The 23,975-nt window shown below is 42.0% G+C and overlaps 1 protein-coding gene across 2 annotated transcripts in view; it reads right to left on the bottom strand.

Annotated features, from left to right (window-relative positions):
* Window positions 1-231: 231 nt before the first annotated feature.
* LOC141986356 (bifunctional heparan sulfate N-deacetylase/N-sulfotransferase 4) overlaps window positions 232-23,975 on the bottom strand; it is a 186,243-nt gene continuing 162,499 nt past the window's right edge. For both annotated transcript variants that reach the window (XM_074950783.1, XM_074950784.1), the window contains exons 12-16: window positions 22,829-22,999; window positions 20,988-21,097; window positions 6,621-6,723; window positions 5,273-5,771; window positions 232-669 (exon numbers count right to left, since the gene is read on the bottom strand). In XM_074950783.1, the coding sequence (XP_074806884.1) occupies window positions 5,652-5,771; window positions 6,621-6,723; window positions 20,988-21,097; window positions 22,829-22,999 (504 nt within the window). In that variant the 3' untranslated portion in view covers window positions 232-669; window positions 5,273-5,651. The remainder of the gene's footprint in view (window positions 670-5,272; window positions 5,772-6,620; window positions 6,724-20,987; window positions 21,098-22,828; window positions 23,000-23,975) is intronic.

The raw sequence follows: 23,975 nt of genomic DNA on the forward strand, positions 1-23,975 counted from the left end.
AGGTCTACAAGAAGCTGAAAATCCCAAAGCATCAGAGGCTGCAGTGTGGAGGATGGGTGGAGGCACAGTATGGATGCAGAAGGGAAGAGCAGCTGAGCCAGTGCACAACTTGAAATATAAGTCAGAGGTCAAACAAATAGCAGTATTTTGGTTTAGCTATGACAGCTGTAGAAGGTATAAGGAAAAAATAAGTGCTCACATCTGATGTACCAGCAGAGGTGTTTATTCTGTAGAAGTGAGAAGAACTAAGGAGGTGTATACACAATTACTTAAAACAATTTCAGCAAATACAGATTTTCTCCCGCCCCCCAACCAAAAATACTTTGTGATCAAAATTTATTTTGCTTTTTCCCAAACCTCAAGTATATACCAGAGTTAGACTGGATGTGCTGTCGTCAGATAGAAATAGAAACAAAAAAAATCCTGTAGGCAAGGCCATTAACTTTTTGCCCATGTCTCAGATCTTTGACTAGGACTTTTTAAAAATATATTTCCAAATGATGCTGATTATGTTTTATAAAAAGTATCCAGTCACTGGAACACTGAACACTTAAGAATCTCCTTTGTTTGCAAATCCTTATTTTCTGCTAGCTTTTCCAGATATGATAGTGATGGGGGATCCAATCTGTAGATAGGTCCACACCTTAGCAGTCGCATTAAAAGGATACTCTGGAAGAAAAGAGAATATTTAAAAAAAGGTAAGAATTGTTTCATTTACAGGGAAAATTTGTCTTCTGAGAATATATGTCTTTAACATAATGTTGGAGGGCCTATTTGCCTTTGGTTTATATTGCAATACATGTGATAAGAAGTATTTATTTTAAAGGTAGGTTTTATTATGTGATACTTGTGAGGATGGACATATTCTGAAAGTTGTGAAGTCCTCAGTGAAGATGAGTATACAGTGGTTGCAAAGAGACTATGCTACCATCTTCATGTTGGAAGGGGTTTATCCAGAAAAGGACTAACTCGCATTAGCAGGATGGCGTGGAGGAGCTTTAATGATGCTATCTGTGCCAGTTCTGTGGCTCTTCAATTGAATGGTCTGTCAATTCAGCACTTTTCGTAAGAATTATTCACTCAAAAATGAGTACAAATAAGAACAAAAAATGGATGCAGGGATATAATTTGATACTACAAAGCATTCTTTATTTCTGTCTTCAAATCATGTCCCTACAGCCTCATAACATCCAAAATCAGCGCTCTCATTGTTTTTACTATACAAACTTGTCCTTCCCCCAAGAGTTTATAATTCAGCCATTTTAATTTGTTCTGGGGAAAGTTGGCAAACTGATTCCATGTCTTGGAGGGAATTTGTTTGATTGGGGTGTGGGGCGGAGGCTAAAAGCAGTTAAGCTGGAAATTTTATTTTAGATTTTGAGAGGTCAATGTATAATTTGAAAGTTTAGAGATGCTTTTCTGATTGCCTCTAGCTTAAAGACAACTGCTCTAATAATCTGATATGCTATCATAGATTCTGGCATGTGTTGATCCGTGCTGGATTCTACCTTTTAAAGGCAGAGATACTAGAGCAGGCATGGATGGATACAGATGCAGTAAGGGGGAGGATGTAAAGGAGGTATAATCCTACAAAAAGATCTACCTGGGCAAACTCCATGTACAATTGATTTCAGCGAGCCTCTGCACAGATGCAGGAGTCAGCCTGGCCAGGTATGTAATTCATAAAACAGAAAGTCAGTCCACGATTTCCCCCCATCCCCCCCAAACTCCAGCTCTCCTTGTTATTAACAACGTGTTTGGCTTGCTCTTTATTTTTTATTCTTCTATTCTATATTTAATTGTTTTTTCAGATGCCCATCAGTTACATAGTCAGTGATGTCAAAAGCATAATTTCATGATTTGCTTAAAGGGAAAAAAAAGTCAAGATTATTTACAGCCAGTGTACAAAGACCTTTCTACAATAAAGGTGTTCTGGACAAAGGCTGTGCTGATGGATCATGTTACAGGCAGAAGAAATTAGACTCTAACATGCTGCTGTTTCTATATTCAAATTGTATGCTACACCTAACAAAACCACATCAAGTCTCAGTTTATCAATGAGAACATGGAATATCTTGGTAGCATGACACTTATCCAAACATAAATAACAAGGAGGCACAAAAAACAGAAGTGATATGAAACCCTCCTCTGGAGTGTATACTAAAGACATAATTGGATGGCAGAAAAAGGAGATTTTAAAAGATACTTTAGTATTTTTCTTACATGAAAAGCTGGTTTACACCCCTTCCAAAAGGAAGTGCAACAGATTAAGACATCTGCTGTATTCCTTTAAAAGCTCCCAAAACAACATTTGGTGTTTCTTGAGCTTTTCATTTCAAAAGAATACAAAAGAGACATTTGGTGTTTCCTGAGCTTTTCATTTCAAAATTATCTTTTAATTACCGATGAATTGCTGCAGATGCAATTTGGCACTTATGTTCTTTCAGATTATGGGTTGGCTGGATAGTCTTTGGAATTACTCCCATTCCCCACTGCAACCTTTCAATGGTTTGTCCAAAAAACTTTCACCACGCCAGTTTTCTTCAACATCGTTAACACTAAATATTCAGCAAAAAGAACGAGGAGTACTTGTGGCACCTTAGAGACTAAGAAATTTATTTGGGCATAAGCTTTCATGGGCTAAAAACCACTTCATCAGATGCATGCAGTTGAAAATACTGTAGGAAGATATATACAGAGAAGATGATGAAAAAATGGGGGTTGCCATACCAACTATAACGAGACTAATCAATTAAGGTGGGCTATTATCGGCAGGAGGAAAAAAAGTTTGTAGTGATAATCAGGATGGCCCATTTCAAACAGTTGACAAGAAGGTGGGAGTAACAGTAGGGGAAAAATTAGCATGGGGAAATAGTTTTTAGTTTGTGTAATGACCCAGTCATTCCCAGTCTTTATTCAAGCCTAATTTAATGGTGTCCAGTTTGCAAATTAATTCCAGTTCTGCAATTTCTCATTGGAGTCTGTTTTTGAAGCTTTTCTGTTGCAAAATTGCCACCTTTAAGTCTGTTACTTAAGTGACCAGAGCGGTTGAAGTGTTCTCTGACTGGTTTTTGAACATTATAATTCTTGACATCTGATTTGTGTCCATTTATTCTTTTGCGTAGAGACTGTCCGGTTTGGCCAATGTATGTGGCAGAGGGGCATTGCCGACACATGATGGCATAGATCACATTGGTAGATGTGCAGGTGAATGAGCCCCTGATGGTGTGGCTGATGTGATTAGGTCCTATGATGGTGTCCCTTGAACAGATATGTGGACAGAGTTGGCAACAGGCTTTGTTGCAAGGATAGGTTCCTGGGTTAGTGTTTTTATTGCATCGTGTGTGGTTGCTGGTGAGTATTTGCTTCAGGTTAGGGGGGATGTCTGTAAGTGAGGACTGGCCTGTCTCCCAAGATCTGTGAGAGTGAGGGATCGTCCTTCAGGATAGATTGTAGATCCTTGATGATGTGCTGGAGAGGTTTTAGTTGGGGGCTGAAGGTGCCGTTCTGTTACTTTCTTTGTTGGGCCTATCCTGTAATAGGTGACTTCTGGGTACTCTTCTGGCTCTGTCAATCTGTTTCTTCACTTCAACAGGTGGGTATTGTAGTTTTAAGAATGCTTGATCGAGATCTTGTAGGTGTTTGTCTCTGTCTGAGGGATTGGAGCAAATGCGATTGTATCTTAGAACTTGGCTGTAGATAATGGATTGTGTGGTGTGATTATCACTAAAATTTTTTTTTTCTCCCCTGCTGATAATAGCCCACCTTAATTAATTAGTCTCGTTAGAGTTGGTATGGCAACCCCCATTTTTTCATGTTCCCTGTGTGTGTATATATCTATATATTGTATTTTCCACTGCCTGCATCTGATGAAGTGGGTTTTAGCCCACGAAAGCTTATGCCCAAATAAATTTCTTAGTCTCTAAGGTGCCACAAGTACTCCTCGTTCTTTTTGCTGATACAGACTAACATTCAAAACCTAAATATGAAACCTAAATATTCAAAAATCATGCGGCAGAACCCTCCAAAAATCATGAGTTTGGCTCAAAAGTATTTTTTCCAGATTGTGTTGCTTGTGGTGGTAGGGGGTAGGGCTCAAAAAGCCTGAGCCCCAGCTTGACAAAGCCCTGGCTGGATGATTTAATTGGGGTTGGTCCTTGTTTGAGCAGGGGGTTGGACTAGATGACCTCCTGAGGTCTCTCCCAACCCTAATCTTCTATGATTCTAAAAGTCTCACTTCCAGTTTATATCTTTTGTTCCTAAAAGCCTATGCTTCAGGGTTCTTGCTGGCCACTAGCAGGGGTCAAAAGGGGATTTTTCCCTCCCCCAATATTTTCTGGGAGGTTTTTTTATCTCCTTCCTCTGGAGCATCAGGGATGGCCATGGCTGGAGATGGGCCATTGGACAGGGAGGGCCAGGGCTCTGAGGTGGCACTGAGCATTTTTCTCTCTTGTTTTTGTTTATATGCTCGGAATCTAACTGATTGCCATCTGTGGCATCTGGAAGGAATTTCCTTCAAATCAGATTGGAAGTGACCCTGGGTGTTTTCACCTTCCTCTGCAGCATGTGGGTGTGGGTCACTTGACAGGTTTACATGGGTATATTTTAATTATTTCTTTACCATTGCAGGGGTCCCAACTACCATTGCACCTTGGTCCCTTCTATTATCTGCCTGTGACAAATAACAATCTCATCTCCTGTGAGCTGTAATACTTTGGTCTAATTTCAGTGTTTGGGGTTAGTGTGTGGATGTTAGGTAGTGTTGGTGGCCAATGCTATACAGGAGGTCAGACTAGAAGGTGATCCCTTCTGGCCTTAAACTCTATTACTCGAAAAGCATGGTTGATCCCTTCACAACTCTCACTCAGGCCTGATTGTGCTATCTCCTCCATCTCATACACACATCTTCTGCTTCTGGGCTCCTCATATGGAAGCTGGAGGCAGGGACAGTGCCCGGGGGGTCAAGAAGGGGGAGGGGGAGAAGAGGGACATGGGCAATGGGCAGGAATATGAGGCACATCCAGTGTCCTAAGTGGACAAGGACTGTATCCAAGGAGGAGGGAAGAAAACTGGACAGGGACAGTATGGCTACTCAGAGCCCACCAATACATATCAACAGTTTGGGCTGTCCAGACTGTTGTTGACCCAGCTGGTTCATGGTTATCACATGCTTTGATTGACAACTTTGTTTCCTTTTTTTGGTCCAAAAAAAACCACCTTGAAGGATTAGGCCAAAAGAAAAAAATACAGAAAACTATTAAATTCAACCAACCTCACAATCCACTGAGAGATGTTTCTGTTCTTTGCTTGTGTCCTGACAGGCTGTAATTTGTCATATATGATGAAGACTATCAATCATACATACAGTTTCTGGAACTTTCTGGTAAACAGAGGGACTAGACTATGCATGAGTCCCAGGCTGGATAAAGAATAATGCCACATAGCTCCATATTGTGTCCCAGAAGCTGACAAAGGAGTTGATGCTAATAGCTGTCAGCGCGTGCATATATAAACAGTTTTATATTTGTATTTAATTTTGAGACAGTTATTCATGAGGTCGTCTACTGACAATCACAAGTGAGTCGGGGAAGCGAGGGGTTTTATGGTGCCAGTAACTGTCATTAGATACTTTGGTCCTCTGAACATCAGTGCTATCTCACTTTCTGAAGCTCCTGTCTCAGCCAGTATGGCAGGGGTTGTCCCAATCTGTGCAGTAGTTTGGACAGTTCCACATTGTGATCTCTGTAGTAGCTTGAAAGAAAAGCTCTAGACTGCAGGAAGAGGGGAAAAGGAACAAAGATAATTTACATTAAAAATTGGCACCCCTGTGGGGAACAATCTTGCTGAAAAAGCAAAGAAACAAACCAGGTAAAATTCTTAAAGGAGCAGTGTCCACATTTTTATGGCCCACAATTTCAGTTCTCTTAGTATCATTGTGACAGGAAAATTTCCTGGACAAACCTTATTAAGTTAAACCTTATTAAACTGAATTCAATACCTTTTGGATCCATTGTATTAAAATGCATTTGTTTAGGTTCTTGTGGGATTGTATGCAACTTTTCTAGGAGACTGAGTAATGTAAATGTATGGAGAAAAACCCTTTGTTTATTGGTTACCTGCTTCTTGAAACTCCAGATGAAAGACCCCATAATTGTATAAAAGATGGACCAAACTCTTCAAGTGTGTGCTAGTTCTGAGCTGAGGCTGTTATGTGACCATAGAAGAGATGCCTTTGTGGGGTTTGAAGGACTAACCACCTGCCAAAGGCAATGCTGGAGTTGGGATGATCACCAGTAAGCTTATTAGCACGAGTGAAGAGAAAGCAAGCAGGTCAGCTTTCACTGTCTGAGTTTGCTGGGAGAATTCACATCTGTGCAGCCTGGAAATGTCCCAGTCAGCAGGGACATGCATCACCACACAAAGAAGCAATGACTGGGAAGCTAAAAGCCTGAGTATGAACGCACTTGTTGGACAAATACAGGTGTGGTTATCCTGAACTGTAGGTTTTTTTTAAAAAAAAAACCTTAAAAAAAATGAACCATCCTTTATTCCTGAGCCCCAAGCATGATGCTGCATGAGTTTTTCACAAACTGTAACTCAGATCTCTAGAAAAGTGGTACCTCTTGATCCATTGGTGGGTATTTTCGGCCTTTGCTTTTTCCCAGGCATTTGGTCTTCCCTCCTTCCAGCAGCTGACACCAAAAGCCTTTCTGAGGATCAAACCTAAAAGGGATAATATCTTATGAAAGGTTTAATTATGGAAGAACCTTCAGCAACTAAATAGTCAGTTAGCCAGCAACTGCCACTATGTGATATCTCAGATGTTTTACTTCTTCCAAGTAGGGAGGGATACTGGTATTACAGTGTCTTAGATGGCCACTGTATGCTCAAGAACAATTTATGCAGTGCAATACATGTTTGAGAACATTATCAATTGCTTGAAGATATCCATTTCTCCAAAGAGTCTATAGGAGCCCCATGTGTGATGTTTTTGGGGTATCTGTATAATGTATGAATTCTACTTACTAGATAGCCACTGTCTCAAAGCATATCCACCATTGCAGAAAGAATGTAGAGCAAATATACAACAGACTAAGGACAACAGGGAGTACTTAACTTTAACTACTGTGCTTTGATGGGACAATAGATATGCTAAGTGAGTTTCCATGAGCTGTTTCAGAGTAACAGCCGCGTTAGTCTGTATTCGCAAAAAGAAAAGGAGTACTTGTGGCACCTTAGAGACTAACCAATTTATTTGAGCATGAGCTTTCGTGAGCTACAGCTCACTTCATCGGATGCATACTGTGGAAGCTGCAGAAGACATTATATACACACAGAGACCATGAAACAATACCTCCTCCCACCCCACTCTCCTGCTGGTAATAGCTTATCTAAAGTGATCATCAAGTTGGGCCATTTCCAGCACAAATCCAGGTTTTCTCACCCTCTGCCCCCCCCCCCCAACTCACTCTCCTGCTGGTAATAGCCCATCTAAAGTGACCACTCTCTTCACAATGTGTATGATAATCAAGGTGGGCCATTTCCTGCACAACTCCAGGTTCTCTCACCCCCTCACCCCCTCCAAAAACCATACACTTTTACCATGATTTCAACAATTTCCATCCCACCATCAACCTCAGCCTGGTCCAGTCCACACAAGAGATCCACTTCCTGGACACTACAGTGCTAATAAACGATGGTCACATAAACACCACACTATACCGAAAACCTACTGACCGCTATTCCTACCTACATGCCTCCAGCTTTCACCCTAACCACACCACACGATCCATCATCTACAGCCAAGCTCTGCGATACAACCGCATTTGCTCCAACCCCTCAGACAGAGACAAACACCTACAAGATCTCTATCAAGCATTCTTACAACTACAATACCCACCTGCGGAAGTGAAGAAACAGATTGATAGAGCCAGAAGAGTTCCCAGAAGTCACCTACTACAGGACAGGCCTAACAAAGAAAATAACAGAACGCCACTAGCCGTCACCTTCAGCCCCCAACTAAAACCCCTCCAACGCATTATTAAGGATCTACAACCTATCCTGAAGGATGACCCAACACTCTCACAAATCTTGGGAGACAGGCCAGTCCTTGCCTACAGACAGCCCCCCAACCTGAAGCAAATACTCACCAACAACCACATACCACACAACAGAACCACTAACCCAGGAACCTATCCTTGCAACAAAGCCCGTTGCCAACTGTGCCCACATATCTATTCAGGGGACACCATCACAGGGCCTAATAACATCAGCCACACTATCAGAGGCTCGTTCACCTGCACATCCACCAATGTGATATATGCCATCATGTGCCAGCAATGCCCCTCTGCCATGTACATTGGTCAAACTGGACAGTCTCTACGTAGAAGAATAAATGGACACAAATCAGATGTCAAGAATTATAACACTCATAAACCAGTCGGAGAACACTTCAATCTCTCTGGTCACGCAATCACAGACATGAAGGTCGCTATCTTACAACAAAAAAACTTCAAATCCAGACTCCAGCGAGAAACTGCTGAATTGGAATTCATTTGCAAATTGGATACTATTAATTTAGGCTTAAATAGAGACTGGGAGTGGCTAAGTCATTATGCAAGGTAGCCTATTTCCCCTTGTTTTTTCCTACCCCCCCCCCCCCGACGTTCTGGTTAAACTTGGATTTATGCTGGAAATGGGTTTCTGTGTGTGTTTTTGGGGGGGGGGTGAGAAAACCTGGATTTGTGCTGGAAATGGCCCACCTTGATTATCATGCACATTATAGGGAGAGTGGATACTTTGGATGAGCTATTACCAGCAGGAGAGTGAGTTTGTGTGTGTATGGGGGTGGGGGGGTGAGAAAACCTGGATTTGTGCTGGAAATGGCCCACCTTGATTATCATGCACATTGTAGGGAGAGTGGTCACTTTGGATAAGCTATTACCAGCAGGAGAGTGAGTTTGTGTGTGTGTGTTTTTTGGAAGAAAAAAAAAAGGGGGGGGTGAGAAAACCTGTATTTGTGCTGGAAATGTCCCACCTTGATTTTCTTGCACGTTGTAAGGAGAGTGGTCACTTTGGATAGGCTATTACCAGCAGGAGAGTGAGTTTGTGTGTGTGGTTTTTGGAGGGGGGTGAGGGGGTGAGAGAACCTGGATTTGTGCAGGAAATGACCCACCTTGGTTATCATACACCTTGTGAAGAGAGTGGTCACTTTGGATGGGCTATTACCAGCAGGAGAGTGAGTTTGTGTGTGGGGGGGCGGAGGGTGAGAAAACCTGGATTTGTGCTGGAAATGGCCCAACTTGATGATCACTTTAGATAAGCTATTACCAGCAGGAGAGTGGGGTGGGAGGAGATATTGTTTCATGGTCTCTGTGTGTATATAATGTCTTCTGCAGCTTCCACAGTATGCATCCGATGAAGTGAGCTGTAGCTCACGAAAGCTCATGCTCAAATAAATTAGTTAGTCTCTAAGGTGCCAAAGTACTCCTTTTCTTTTCATGAGCTGTTTGAAAGACACTTCCTTCTCTTGTCTGAAGGGGATAGGAAATACAGAGAGTGGCAATTCCCTAAGCAGGACAAAGACAGAGGTGACAAAGAAGGCATTTAAAGTGAACTCAGAGGGAATGTCTGATGGATACACAAGAAGTTTGGGCAGGAGAGGGTAAGGAGATTCATAGATTAATAGATATTAAGGTCAGAAGGGACCATTATGATCATCTAGTCTGACCTCCTGCACAATGCAGGCCACAGAATCTCACCCACCCACTCCTGCAATAAACCTCTCACCTATGTCTGAGCTATTGAAGTCCTCAAATCATGGTTTAAAGACTTCAAGGGGCAGAGAATCCTCCAGCAAGTGACCCATGCTGCAGAGGAAGGTGAAAAACCCCATGGCCTCTCCCAATCTGCCCTGGAGGAAAATTCCTTTCTGACCCCAAATGTGGCAATCAGCTGAACCCTGAGCATGTGGGCAAGAATCACCAGCCAGATACCCAAGAAAGAATTCTCTGTAGTAACTCCGATCCCACCCCATCTAACATCCCATCACAGGCCAGAGTCAGTAGGTACACTGGGAGAAAAGGCTCCATGTTTAAAAAAAAAAAAAAAAGCAAGTCATGCACCACAATGAACTTGCTGGATAGTCCCAGGTAACCTTGATCCCAGCCCAAAGAATGTGCTGGAGTATTGAGGAAATGGAAGCGCAGAAATGCATGTAGGATTTATGATTTTTGTATAGATATGTACTTCTTAAATTATTAAACAAAGACCAATGCTGTGTTTGAATCCTGTGAAAAGACTGTGTGTTATGTGGTATACCTTATCATACTGTGCGCTGAGAGTTAAATTGTAACCCAGCACCTCACACCTTCAGGAGGTTCTGAGATAAGGCATGTTTAAGCTACAGGGGAGCCAGAAGAGTCTGGTGTCAGAGTGCTGGGCAGTGAGCTACATTGTCTAAACTCTCAGGAAGGCGTGTTAGACTGGGAATCTGCATCCTGAGAGTGTGCCAGGGATCTCAAGCCAATGGCAGAGAGTGACTGGACTGTTATACTCAGGAAGCTTAAAATACACGGGATCCAGAATCGATTCCCTTCACAGAAGTCTTGTGAATGGTCAAGAAGAGACACTTGACTGGACTTGTGACTTCAGGCACTTTTCCAGGTCAGAACTTGGTCCACTGGAAGTGCCAGAGATTTGAAAAAAGACCTATGGACCATGTTGACTTCAGTGGAAGCTAGATCCGATCTCCTCTATGTGCATGCACACATCTGCCAGTAGTACTTTTTTAACAACATATTTCTTAGTTGTGTATTTTTGAGGCAACTAAAGCAGTGTTTAGATCCTCTGGAAGAAGTGGTTGGTTTGCCATTAATGTATCACTACACCTGGAGGGCTGGTTGCCTCATATAATTAGTTCTAGATGTCACTTTCATTACAAGACAGGCATCAGCATAAACCCTGTCTCTAAACAATCTTTGCAGAAATTTGAAGTCTGATCATCATGCGTTAAAAACAAAGATATAGGAATGTTAGATTACGGCATTAACACACTAAGGAAACAAGCAAAATATAGTGTTAAGTTTTGAATTTATTGCTATGGGACTTGGCAGCATGCATAAAACATTGAACAGGTTTACATTTTTGCTGTTCAGCAGCTGTTTAAGAAGGATGAAGTATAATTGGCTGAAATGTAAAGTTAATTAGTTTCAGAATGTTTTGTTGCCCTGGGCCTATTCCTTAAACACCAACGCACCTGCAATTTGCTACTGCACATATGTGAACTCATTTCAGGAGAGGGGGACGGGGAGGGGGATCTTTTTTACCCCCTGCCCAGCCTGTTATCCCAGAGCTAATCCTTCTAGCCTAAATTGTCACGGTAATTATATCAATTAAAATTAAACCAGTCATTGATTAAATGGATATATTGATGGTAGATTCATTTCTATTTTGGACTTTTCAATCTGCTCATTGCATAGTGAAGTACTTTGGCTGGCTTGCACTAATTTCCCAAGAGAAGAAGTAATATAGTGTGCTGTGCTAAAGGAAAACTGTAGTACTATGCCCTAAATATTTCTGTCTCAGTATGAGTGTATTCAACTTTATGGGAAAGTCCAAAATTATAGAATGAAAAAGCCAGGGAATTCAGTTAAGCACCCCATTTTGCTCAAGTTCTTGGGACTGTATAAAGTTGTACATTTTGTGCAAAGTATGTTATGTGATACTGTATTTGGGTGCAATGGAATTACTTAAGGATACAGTGTTAGCCTTAACTGTAACTCAAATTTTCAAAAGAGAGCCAATGAGACCTCATATTTTGTAATTCCCCCTGCCCAGCACCTATCCCCCTTCCCTACCTTATCTAAGGAACTTATATGGCCTCTGTTACTATAGTAACTGAGAGCCTCACAATGTTTAATGTATTTATCCTCACAGCACTCCTGTGAGGTAGGGCAGTGCTATTATCCCCATTTTACAGATGAGGAATGGCAGCAGAGAAAGACCACGTGATTTTCCCAAGGTCACACAGAAAGTCTGTAGCAGAGCAGAGAATTGGACTGGGTATCCTGCGTTCAGGCAAGCACCCTAACTGCTTCTCCTCCACAAAAAAGCCTTCAAGGTTTGCTCCATCATGGAAAGAGCTACAGGACTTGCCCTTCACTTAGCAACCCCCAGGGATTCACAGGAGGTTAGAGGCATCTTTGCTGCTGCCCTGGCTCTGGTGTTCACGGGTCTCCCAGCTCCATGATAGCTTAGGGTATGTTTACACAACAGCTGGGGGCCAGCTTCACAGCAGAAGTAGACAGACGTGTTAGCTCTGCACAAGCCAGCACACTAAAAATACTGTGACTGCAGCAGTGTGAGCTAGTTACCCGAGTACAATCCCACCCAACCCCCTGGGTTGGTAATCTGGCCACAGGAACATCAGTGGCAGCTCACGATGACCACCTGAATACATACCCAGGGAGTTGGTGGGATTGTACTTGGGTAGACAGCCCATGCCACTGCAGACACTCTGATATTTTTAGCATACTAACTTGAGCAGAGGTAGCATGTGTCTTTGAAGCACTTGGAGGAGAGGAAAGTGATCAGGAACAGTTAACATGGATTCACCAATGGCAAGTCATGCCTGACCAACCTGATTGCCTTCTACGATGAGATAACTGGCTCTGATATGGGGAAAGCGGTAGACGAGATATATCTTGATTTTAGTAAAGCTTGTGATACAGTCTCCCACAGTATTCTTGCCAGCAAGTTAAAAAAGTACAGATTGGATGAATGGACTATAAGGTGGATGGAAAGCTGGCTAGATTGTTGGGCTCAACAGGTAGTGATCAATGGCTCAATGTCTAGTTGGCAGCCGGTATCAAGTGGAGTGCCCCAGGAGTCAGTCCTGGGGCTGGTTTTATTCAACATCTTTAATAATGATCTGGATGATGGGATAGATGTGGTGTTTAGATGTTGCTTGTAATTATTAGAATTGGGAGCACTGGCTGTTGGGAGTCTGAAAGGACAGGAAACAGGAAGGAGGGGGGAGGAGTTGAGAGGCTGGGAGAAAGCTACAGGGGGTGCAGCAGCAGCTTGGTAAAGAGGTTTCCACTTTGAAAATAAAGTCCTGTTGAAGCTTGTTAGTACCTTGCCTGGTTGATACAATATTTTGGCGATGAGGATGGATCTTCTGCCTCTGAACCCACCAGCACCCTTTCTGCAAAGCCTAGGTGAGCCTCCAATTGCTTTTACTACCTGGATCCATACGTTTCAGACTTATCTACTTGCAATCAGTGCTACAGAGATTTCTGAAGTAAGAAAGCATGCTCTGCTAATCCACTGCCTTGGAGCAGAAGGGCAGCGTATATTTTACACTTTTCCCCTTGCAGATTGTAAATATGAGACTGCACTCACTGCATTAAAGAATTTTTTTGTGCCAAAAGTGAATGTAGTAGCTAATCACTACAGATTTTGCCAGCGTGAGCAGAAACCAGGGGAAACTATAATGCAGTATATTGCTTCTCTGAGGAGTCTGATTGTAATTTGTGACTTTTCAAATATGGCAGATGAGATGATTAGAGACCATCAAAACAACCATGCTTCATGTAAGGGAACGCTTACTTCTAGAACCACAACATACACTAGAAAAACAATAACCATTGCTACTCAGATTGAATCAGCTACAGCTGAAGCCAAAATAATGAGCATAGATACAGGAGGCACAGTCCAGGCACTGACTCCTTTGCAGAAAAGTTCACTACCACTGCAGACACACAATTGCAAGAGGAAAACTAATGAAAAACCACCAAATCAGCAAATTCAAAATACAGTAAAAACATATTTTCGCTGTGGATCCCCACAACACCTTGCAAGCTATACAGGATGTCCGGCAAAAGTAGCTCAGTGCAATCATTGCAAAAGAGTGGACATTTTGCTAAAGTATGTCACAGTAGCCAGTTCAATCAACAGGTGCATGCAGTTACAATACCAGATGTTACTGTGCTGAGTGTGGACAAAATCACTTCTGCGCATATTCCAGAACAGATAAAGTGCACTGTAAACGTTTCCGCCATACCCTCAGGCAAACCACACTATTCAGCTAATGTTGGACACTGGCTCAGCAGTATCTATACTACCTGATTCCATCTATCTGCATTACTTTAAAGATGTGCCTCTTACTGAACCCAAACTTCACTTGGTGTGCTATTTGAAAAAACATATTCCAGTACGTGGTTGCCTGCCAGTAATAGTTACTTTTGGTGATTGCTGTGTAACTGCAGAGTTCTACATTGTCCACAAAGGCACTCCTATCCTTGGCGGAGATTTATTGGCTGCTTTAAATCTCAGGGTAGTTTATGGACAAATTGATCTTCCTCAGCAAAGCACTCTTGTGGTACACACACCAATTTCAGCTGGGACCCAACACCAGGTTGAGGAGAAACTAGGCTGTGCTTATGGGTTTCTGCATAAAGTTAAAATGTAGAATAATGTGATGCCTGTATGATAGAAGTTACGGCGCTTACCATTTTCAGTCAGGGAAGCTGTTTCAGAGGAACTTAGAAAACTTGTTCAAAAGGACATTTTGAAGAGATCGACTCCTCGGAATGGGTTTCACCTATAGTAGCGACGCAGAAGAAGGGTGGAGGCATTTGCCTTTGTGTGGACTTAAGGGAGCCAAATAAAGCTATTGTGATGGACAGCCATCCTCTTCCTCACATAGAAGTATTTGCAGAACTCCATGGAGCAAAGATGTTTTCTACTCTTGATTTGCAGAGAGCATACCACCAGGTTATGTTGCATGAAGAGAGCAGAGACCTCACAGCATTTATTAAACATGAAGAACTATTTTGTTTTAAATGTGTTCCATATGATCTCACATCTGCCCCAAGTGCCTTTCAAAAAATGATGTAATTGATTCTGAAGAATCATCATGGAGTTCAGTGCTATCTGGATGATATTATCATGTTTGGAAATACTTTGGAGGAGCATGACAATAACCTACAGTCTGTACTAAACTGCATCAGCACAACAGGCCTCCAGTTCAATAGGTCCAAATGCAAATTTAGACACACTGAACTCTCCTTTCTGGGGTATACAATTTCACAGGCTGGACTAAAACCTGATCCAGATCATATCCTGGCAATTTCAAACGCTCCTCTTAAAATCATAGAGAAAAAGGGACCTTTCACCTATCAACTTTCTGATGGGTGGGTATGGAATGCTTCTTATCTTGCACCTGCCTATGCACCAAGAGGAGATTATGCCAACACCCACTCTGCATTGGATAACTTCACCATAGTACCTACACAACAAGACATTGCACTGGAACCGGGGCTTGAGAGACAGCCTGTCAGACCCAGATGACCACTTGTCTGGACTAGAGACTATGTTATGTAGTATCCACAGTGTTTTCAGTGTAATATTTCTGCCAACAGTATAGTGTCTTGTTTCATATTTGTTCCTGTGGTTAGAACAATAATGTTTATTTTAATTGGGAGAGTTTCTTAAGAGAGGAGGGAACGTGGTGTTTAGATGTTCCTTGTAATTATTAGAATTGGGAGCACTGGCTGTTGGGAGTCTGAAAGAACAGGAAACAGGAAGGAGCAGGGAGGAGTTGAGAGGCTGGGAGAAAGCTACAGGGGGTGCAGCAGCAGCTTGGTAAAGAGGTTTCCACTTTGAAAATAAAGTTCTGTTGAAGCTTGTTAGTACCTTGCCTGGTTGACAAAACAATAGATTACACTCTCAGCAGGTTCGTGGATGACACTAAACTGGGGGGAGAGGTAGATATGCTGGAGGGTAGGGATAGGGTACAGAGTGACCTAGACAAATTGGAGGATTGGGCCAAAAGAAATCTGATGAGGTTCAACAAGGACAAGTGCAGAGTGGGGTCATGTTCATCTCACCAACCTTATCTACTCCGACAGGGCCACTATGTCTTCATTCCCTCCTCCCATAATGAATGGGTATGAGGGAAGATGGACAAACTTTTCCAGTGTGGGGAAGAGGGTGATCTAGGCATACAGGGTTTCTCCTGTCAGCAGAGCTAATTGTAACAGAGGACTCACATTTTGGCTTAATATCCCATTCCTCCATTCTCCAAAATAGTCTGTCTGTCTCTCTCTCTCTCTCACTGAAGCACTGTCTGACAGGAGACGTGGAAGCAACAGTTCTTGCATTATGTCTGCTCCAGTCAGGAGAGTGCTGTATAAGAATCTAGACAGATCAGATTAGATCTGTATTAGCTCTGTGCCTGGCTTTCCCCTCTGTGAAAAGCAGCAGTTTAGTGCTGCCTGGCCATCTTTCTCTCCAACCTCTCTAGCCCCTCTGTTCTCTGAGTGGGAAACACAGCTACTGAGCCTCTCTGTTAACCATGTGAACACACAATCCCCACTTCTCTCTGCCTCAATGGTGAGGAGAGGGAAGAAAAATCCACAAAAGAACCACCAGTTCAAACTGCTGCAGAGCATGTGTTGTTTGTGGAAACAATGTGTTTAATGCCCTCTCCTACCAGCCAGTCTAGGCAAGGCAAGGACATCCTGTGGCCAAGAGGATGCAGCTAGAAAACTGGATAGGGATGTATCTTTTAAAAAAAAAAGTGTGTGTGGGGGGGGGTGGGGGAGGAAACGGGGGACTTGGTGAGTGAGGCTATATTAATTTTTGAACCTCTGAGGGGTACTTGCACATGCAAATAGATATTTGCCGAGGCAAATTAGGTAACAACACATCTAATGCAATATTTGCCAGCAAATCCAGTAACTGCATTCAGACAGGTATCTGGATGTACAATTTACCGGATTTACATGGCAGACTCCTCCTTGCTCCCACAAACACTGAGCTTACCTTTTGTAATGAAGTGGAAATTTTCTGTAGTATTTTTATGAATCTTATGTGTGCCTCAGTTTCCCCTACATTTTGTATGGCTAGCTGGGGTGGGGGAAAAGGACTCCACTCTCAGGGAAGGCTGGGAGACATACATATGAATGTCTGAGCCTGAATGGATCATTAAAAAAGGAACTGGTGGAGGTTGACTCCCAATCAATGGAAAATCATGGAAGACAATGGAAAACGCAATCACCAGGACATTGCCACGTAGTAACAATGGCCAAAAGGGATATGGATTTTCCCACCTCTCAGCAGGGAAGCTGAGAAAAGATCCCAGCTAGAGAACAAAGGACTGGGAAGGTGTGAAGTGGGAGGATAAGAGTTAGCTGCTGGAGGGAGTTGGGGTTCTCACCTGGGGCTGACCAAGAAGGTCAGACAGAGACAGAGAAAGCTTGAACAATGGGGTTCATTACAGTTTGGCTGGGCTCTGGGCTAACCAAAATGGACTTACTCTATGCTTTAGCCTTTCTTTCTCTAAGCTAACTTCAGGTCTTCCTATGCGGTGTTCCAGTTGGCTAATAAACCCTACTCTTTTGACACTGTTTGAGTATCACTACGAATACTTGGTGAGGTGCATTAATCCCCAAAGAGTGTACAAATCTCTACCAAGTTTTCCCACCCAGGTTTCCCCGTATTGTTGCTTTTACATAAAGTTCTGTGGAAGGTATACCTTAGTGTACACACATACATACACACACCCCTCTGATCTTTTCACAGAGATGCCCTCTGAGTCTCACATCAAAAGTGCACATGTCACCTAGACTCCTCAGAGCCAGAGGAGACTGGCAGCTCCACAGTTCCCCTACAAAGTTGGACTTGCTGATCAGAGCTCACGGTGTGAAGCAGAAGTGCTGAAGGCCCAGAGGTTCAATCTAAGGAGTTGGTGAGGCCTAACCTATGCAGGGAGAGACAGACTCCTTCAGGATCTGGCACACTGAAGGGGTTCTTCCTAGAGACTGTTTCAAAGCTGGAAATGTAGCACCGATCCTGTGGATTGTGACATCTTTCTTTAGCATTTTTTTACTTGAGGATCACAGAGCATATTTACAGACAGGAATTAATTCTTACAACATTAGTTTAATTTTAGTTTTTACAAATGCATCAGAATAATAAAAGGATAAACCCCAGTCTGGTTTAGTAGTGTATGTGAAGGATGATAGGTTAGGATTTAATTCTGCACTCACTTAGTGCTGGATGGAGTGCTTACTAACTGCTGAATGATATTTTACCTCTGTGCAGGGCCATAAGCAGCATTTATGTCTCACTTGCATCCTATTTTGAGGGCTTCAGTAGCATTTAATGACAGGTTTCAGAGTAACAGCCATGTTAGTCTGTATTCGCAAAAAGAAAAGGAGTATTTGTGGCACCGTAGAGACTAACCAATTTATTTGAGCATAAGCTTTCGTGAGCTACAGCTCACTTCATCGGATGCATCTGATGAAGTGAGCTGTAGCTCACGAAAGCTTATGCTCAAATAAATTGGTTAGTCTCTAAGGTGCCACTACTACTCCTTTTCTAGTAGCATTTAAGTGGTGCGCAGCCCTTATTCTTTGCACCAGGGTGAATTTTACACTCCTGTGAGAAGCCATATTGCCGTTTATGGATTACATATGGCAATAAGCTTGTTGTCCAGTAGTATTTGCACAGTTGGGTCCTTGGCTTGTATTCTGACAATTTTAAAAATGTGTGTTGTATGCTTAATAAACAGCAATGACTCTGAAGGAGCCTATCCAATTGATTTTATATGGACATTCTTAATGTGAAGCTATCACATTGTTTAATGTTGTTTCCTCTTCCATGCAAACCTGTGTGTTTCCTCCACACACTTGCGTTCTCAGTGTTTCTGAACTGTGATTGTACAATTTTATAGAACTGTTTACAACTCATTTTCCTGTTTAAATAAAGGTGATGGACCAACTTAATACCTTGTATGTGACTCCACTGACTTCAGTTTAGTTACCGAAGGGAAAATTTTGTCCCCAAATATATTGAACACATAACAAAAGGCACGGAAGATGTGCAGTGTGGCAGGTATGCAAACATCAGGAGCTTAGCTATGTATTCAAAATTCCTGCCAGCACTTTGTACACATTATGAACCAAGGACTTACAAAATTACATTCCAGAAAATAAAACTGTTTACCGAGGAAAAGCTATTTTGAAAAGCAATGTTTTTTAAGAGACTTTTTTTTTAAAAAAAGAAGAAGCCTGCACAATTCTGGGCTTATACTTAGTATAAGGATCAGTATAACCCACAAGTGTTGTTTGTTCTGGAAAAGATTGACGAGGAACCATTGCAGTTTTACCCTCACGTAAAAGTGGAGGCGGTGTGTGGGAGATGAAAACTTTCCTGCTGGAGTTATGTCATTCCTATGGTTGTATCATTCCTCCCTGTATCACTCCTATGGAGATGGAAAAGTGTAGGATTTGCTTCTCCTCCTCCCTGACTGTGGAATGGACATGGATTATTACCCCAAGCCCTGCAGACATAGGAATCTGTAGGAGGAAATGACCACCCAAGCAGATGCTGAATGTTTGGGGAGCCCCTGTAGCCCTTCACCTTCATAAGAGGCTGTTGGTTTCTTGGCTCCATGGAATACCCCCAATACAGAGCTTGGCTCCATGGAATACCCCCAATACAGAGCTTGCCCCTGGAAGTCAGCTGTAAGTGAGGTTCCCTAATGTGGAAAGGCCCAGTGTAAAAGCTTCTTCCTTATTTACTGCGGGTCTGGGAGGGTTAATATCCACCCAGTCCAAATTCCTGCAGAGATCCGAGAGCTGATGGTGAACTCTCTGCAGGGACTGGGAAAGGACAGGGAGATAGTTAACCACCCTTTCATGTGATCCAGGGGAAATCTATATCTTTCAGGTCTCTTATATGTGTAGATCTCAGACCTGAACTGAACTCATTACAGGCACCTTTGTAAGGACTTCACTGATCCAGGGCCATTGAAGTCAATGAAAAGTGTATAAAAGGCACACTAGACAGTAGGCTACTCCTCTGATTGCCTTTGGGCCTCACACTGGGGGATGAACTTCCACTAAATATAGGCAGAGAAGCTAGTGTTGCCTATATTTAAGGCTGCCTGACACTTCCCATTATAAGATCCTCTTTTCTGTTCTTATAACTTCGTCAAACTTCAAAAGGTGAAATTTTCCCTGTTGGCTGTTTTCCTCAGGCTGAATTTTTTGGGAAGTTTCAGCAAAGCCATTTCTGAGCACAAGATTAGGGAAAAATACATTGCTTTGCCCATGTCAAAAAACACGACTCTTTCAGCTGAAGGGAAACTCTCATGATTAAGGCTGTTAAATGATGCACTAGGTAACTGGATTCTATCACTGCCTCTGCCACAGAATTTCTGTGTGATGCTAAACAAGTCCCTGAAACAATACTTTTCACAGGTGATTACTAATTGCGCGTTCCTCATTTTCTGGGTGCCTGACTTGAGACCCTAGTGTTTGATTTGCAGAGGTGCAGTTGATTTGCAGTGAATGCTCAGAAGTCAGTGGGAGCTATGCTTTGAATAGATAAAATGCTATATAATGCTAAGAACTCTCAAAAATCAGGCCAGATGCATCTCAAATTGGGCATGCAAGATTATGTGTATTTATGACTTTGGTGTCTGTGTCTGTTTCCTATCTGTAAAATGGGGATAATACCCCATCACCTCTCAGGGCTGTTGTGAAAAATAACCTGAATAATGTTTGTGAAGTACTCAAAAACTACAGCGAGGAGCACCATAGAAACAACCATGAAGAAATTAATAATTCTGTCTTCAGAGCAGAGTTTGGATGGTGTGAAGTAAATAAGTTCTGGGGCCTCACATTGAGCTATGGGTGTGGGGAGAAATGGACTAGTTGTTCATTCAGTGAGCGCTATCTATCCTGTGCACTGAATGAGGCAGGGGTCCTATAGGTAAAATAGTATGTGATCTTATCATGAAAGACTGTATCAGAATGGATATCCCCAAGGGGGCTGATTTTTGAGTGCTTGACCTTGCAAACTTAATATTCTTTTAATGTAATTTTTTGTTTGTAACTGATGATAAATTGTCTGTGGGATGTATGGATGTACATAATCATATACAACAGAAGAGATTAAAGTTACAGACTCACGTTAGAGCTTCAGAGTAATTATAATGAGGTGAGACTCCCAAAAACTTCTGCACTTCATCCATCACTGTCGCTGGGTCACTTCTTAGCTGCTGTCCATCAATAATTAGCAACTGTAAGGATAGATTGTCCATTTAAGACAAAAGACTCAGTTCAATAAACTAAGCTACCTCACTTCCTCTGTGACACAACTGAAGGCAAGGTGGATTTGAGATAATATGGCATCAATAGCAGTCGTGCAATTCAGCTGTTTCTAGCCTTAATTTCTTTCAGCTCTGCATCTTGCTGGAGATGTATAGTCTTGCATCTGGCAACTGAGGGAACCGCTTGGATGCCTACATTGTTCTCCCCAATATAGTTATTTTTGCATGCACAAGCAAAGAATAAAATAAAAATCTCAAAGATTTACAGAATACTGAAAAAAACAGATTTAAAAAAGCTTGATTAGATAAGTCAGACATACAAAATATTCAAAAGCATTAAAATACACACTGAGCTTTCAGAGAAATAAGCACATAAATATCTAGTAATTAAATAGTAACCACTATGCAGATGCAGTAGATTGACAGTATCTGATAATCAGTATATAATTATTACAGATCTTTCAAAAGTACGTTAACAAAATTTGGTCTGATGCAAAGCTACCTCAGTGCTGAACTGTACTTTGAGTCTAGTTGGTAAAGTTATATGTAGAAGCTTTTGCAGTACAGAACTATACAGATAATAACTAACTTGGATGGGTGTGTTTCGTATTTATTGTGAGGGCTTATGAATTATTGACTTTTTTGAGTGCACATTAGTAAGCACAATAAGTGCACTTTCTGTACGCACTCTATAAAGAATGAGTTCACATTGTTGTGTATCTTGTAAAATTAATCACTGCAACTAGGCAAACATGGCGGTAGCCAATTTTACAAGAAATATGTGCATGCTTAACAGCAGGGTCTGCATTCACTGTGATGAAATTAACTACTGCAGGGGGGAGAAACTTTAACATATGTCTTAGGAGCAGGAGGCCCAGCCTTAAGAACAGAGAAAGCAAACAGGTAATTGGAGTCCTGGCTCTCTTGGGGACCCAGAATCCCATGCATGTTCTGAAATTTGTGGGACAGCGTTATGTCCTCCTCCCTTAGCAGGACCAGTGAGAGTAAACAACTTTCTCTAGGAAGTCCTAGCTGCCATAGATCCCCCAAATTGCGGGCATATTTTTTTGTGAACTTTGCATCCCATGCTGCTTGTAGGCCAGTACTTGTTGCTTATCAAAAGAGAAGCAGGACTAAAGGGAGCAGATACAAGTCACTGACAAACCCAGTCCTCCTTTCACTTACTAACAATGGGTCTAGTCTATTTCCCCCCCTTTGTAGCACAACTTGAGGCCATGCAACAGAAAAGGCCAGCCATGGAAAGAAACAGACTCTATAGATCTTTTTGGCTTTCTAGCACTTAGACTAACTAGAAGACACAGCCTGTGCTTCCTAGTTTCACCACAGAGTTTCTTTAAGTCCTGGTCAGATGAGGCAGTCACAGGGGAGGTTGCTTACTACCCTACATATACCTTTTCCTTCCATACCCATTTTTCTTTGTAGGGGCAGAAGGTATGATTGAGAGTATGGAGCATCCATAGGTGTGCACTGTGTTAACCTGTTTTTTGTCAGGAAATAGGTATTCTGGGAGGGTTTTTGTAAAGATGAATTTTATCTAAGCATTTGTTTATATAGATTTTCCTTGAAATTTTTCCAAAAATCAATGAAAAAGCAACACAAGCTTATATGCAATAATGGTATAAGTTGAGATTGTTGTTCCCAAAATCAGTGAGCTTTGTGAAATGGCTAGCAGGAAATTACCTGGGAAGTGGGAAAGTGAGTTAGCCATCTTTCTATATGGGTAGCGTACCACCCAGGGATGAGACATCTCTTCTGGAGAGTTCTTAACTCTGAGAGAGCCCAATGGTCTGATGTAATCACTTCATAGAAATTGAACTTCAAAGCTGCAGGGTCCTCATGAGATCGCTGGTGCTAGCATACAAAATTGAGAGACAAATAGCTATAATTAGCTAATTTATTTGAGCATAAGCTTTCATGAACTACAGCTCTCTTCATTGGATGCATTCAGTGGAAAATACAGTGGGGAGATTTATATACATAGAGAACATGAAATAATGGGTGTTACCATACACACTGTAACGAGAGTGATCATTTAAGATGAGCTATTACCAGGAGGAGAGTGGGGGCGGGGGGGAACCTTTTGTAATGATAATCAAGGTGGGCCATTTCCAGCAGTTGACAAGAACGTCTGAGGAACAGCGGGGGGGGGGGGGGGGGGTTGGTGGGGGGTGGGAATAAACATGAGGAAATAGTTTTACTTTGTGTAATGACCCATCCACTCCCAGTCTCTATTCAAGCCTAAATTAATTGTATCCAGTTTGCAAATTAATTCCAATTCAGCAGTCTAGTTTATTTATGCTCAAATAAATTTGTTAGTCCCTAAGGTGCCACAAGTACTCTTTTTCTTTTTGCGAATACAGACTAACACAGCTGCTACTCTGAAACCTATAATTAGCTAGTAAATTAAGCCATAATTGAGTAAAGAAGTGAAAACTGTACTATTTCAGACTTCCAAACATAGTTAAAAATTTAGCAAATTGTAGCTTCACTGCTATTGTGTTACTGTAATGAAATATCCTAGATGAATAATGGTCTCATTTTCAAATGTTAGTCATGGCTATCATACCCTTAATAATAACATCACCACCACCATCACCATACACATTACCCAACCACCCAAGACAAACCAAAAACCTATGGCTGTTTCAATGGAAGATTATCTATGGTTCTCTCCATTCTCAGGTGTTGTGGGCTTGAGGAAGGAGAGCACTTGGTGAAATTATGTGGCCTGTATTATGCAGGAGATCAGACCAAATGATCCATTCTAGCCTTAAAAATCTAAGAATCAACTATTTTACTAAGAAGGGATATTACCCACACACTCAGT

This window comes from Natator depressus, chromosome 4 (assembly GCF_965152275.1).
Source record: "Natator depressus isolate rNatDep1 chromosome 4, rNatDep2.hap1, whole genome shotgun sequence".
Taxonomy (NCBI): Eukaryota; Metazoa; Chordata; order Testudines; family Cheloniidae; genus Natator; species Natator depressus.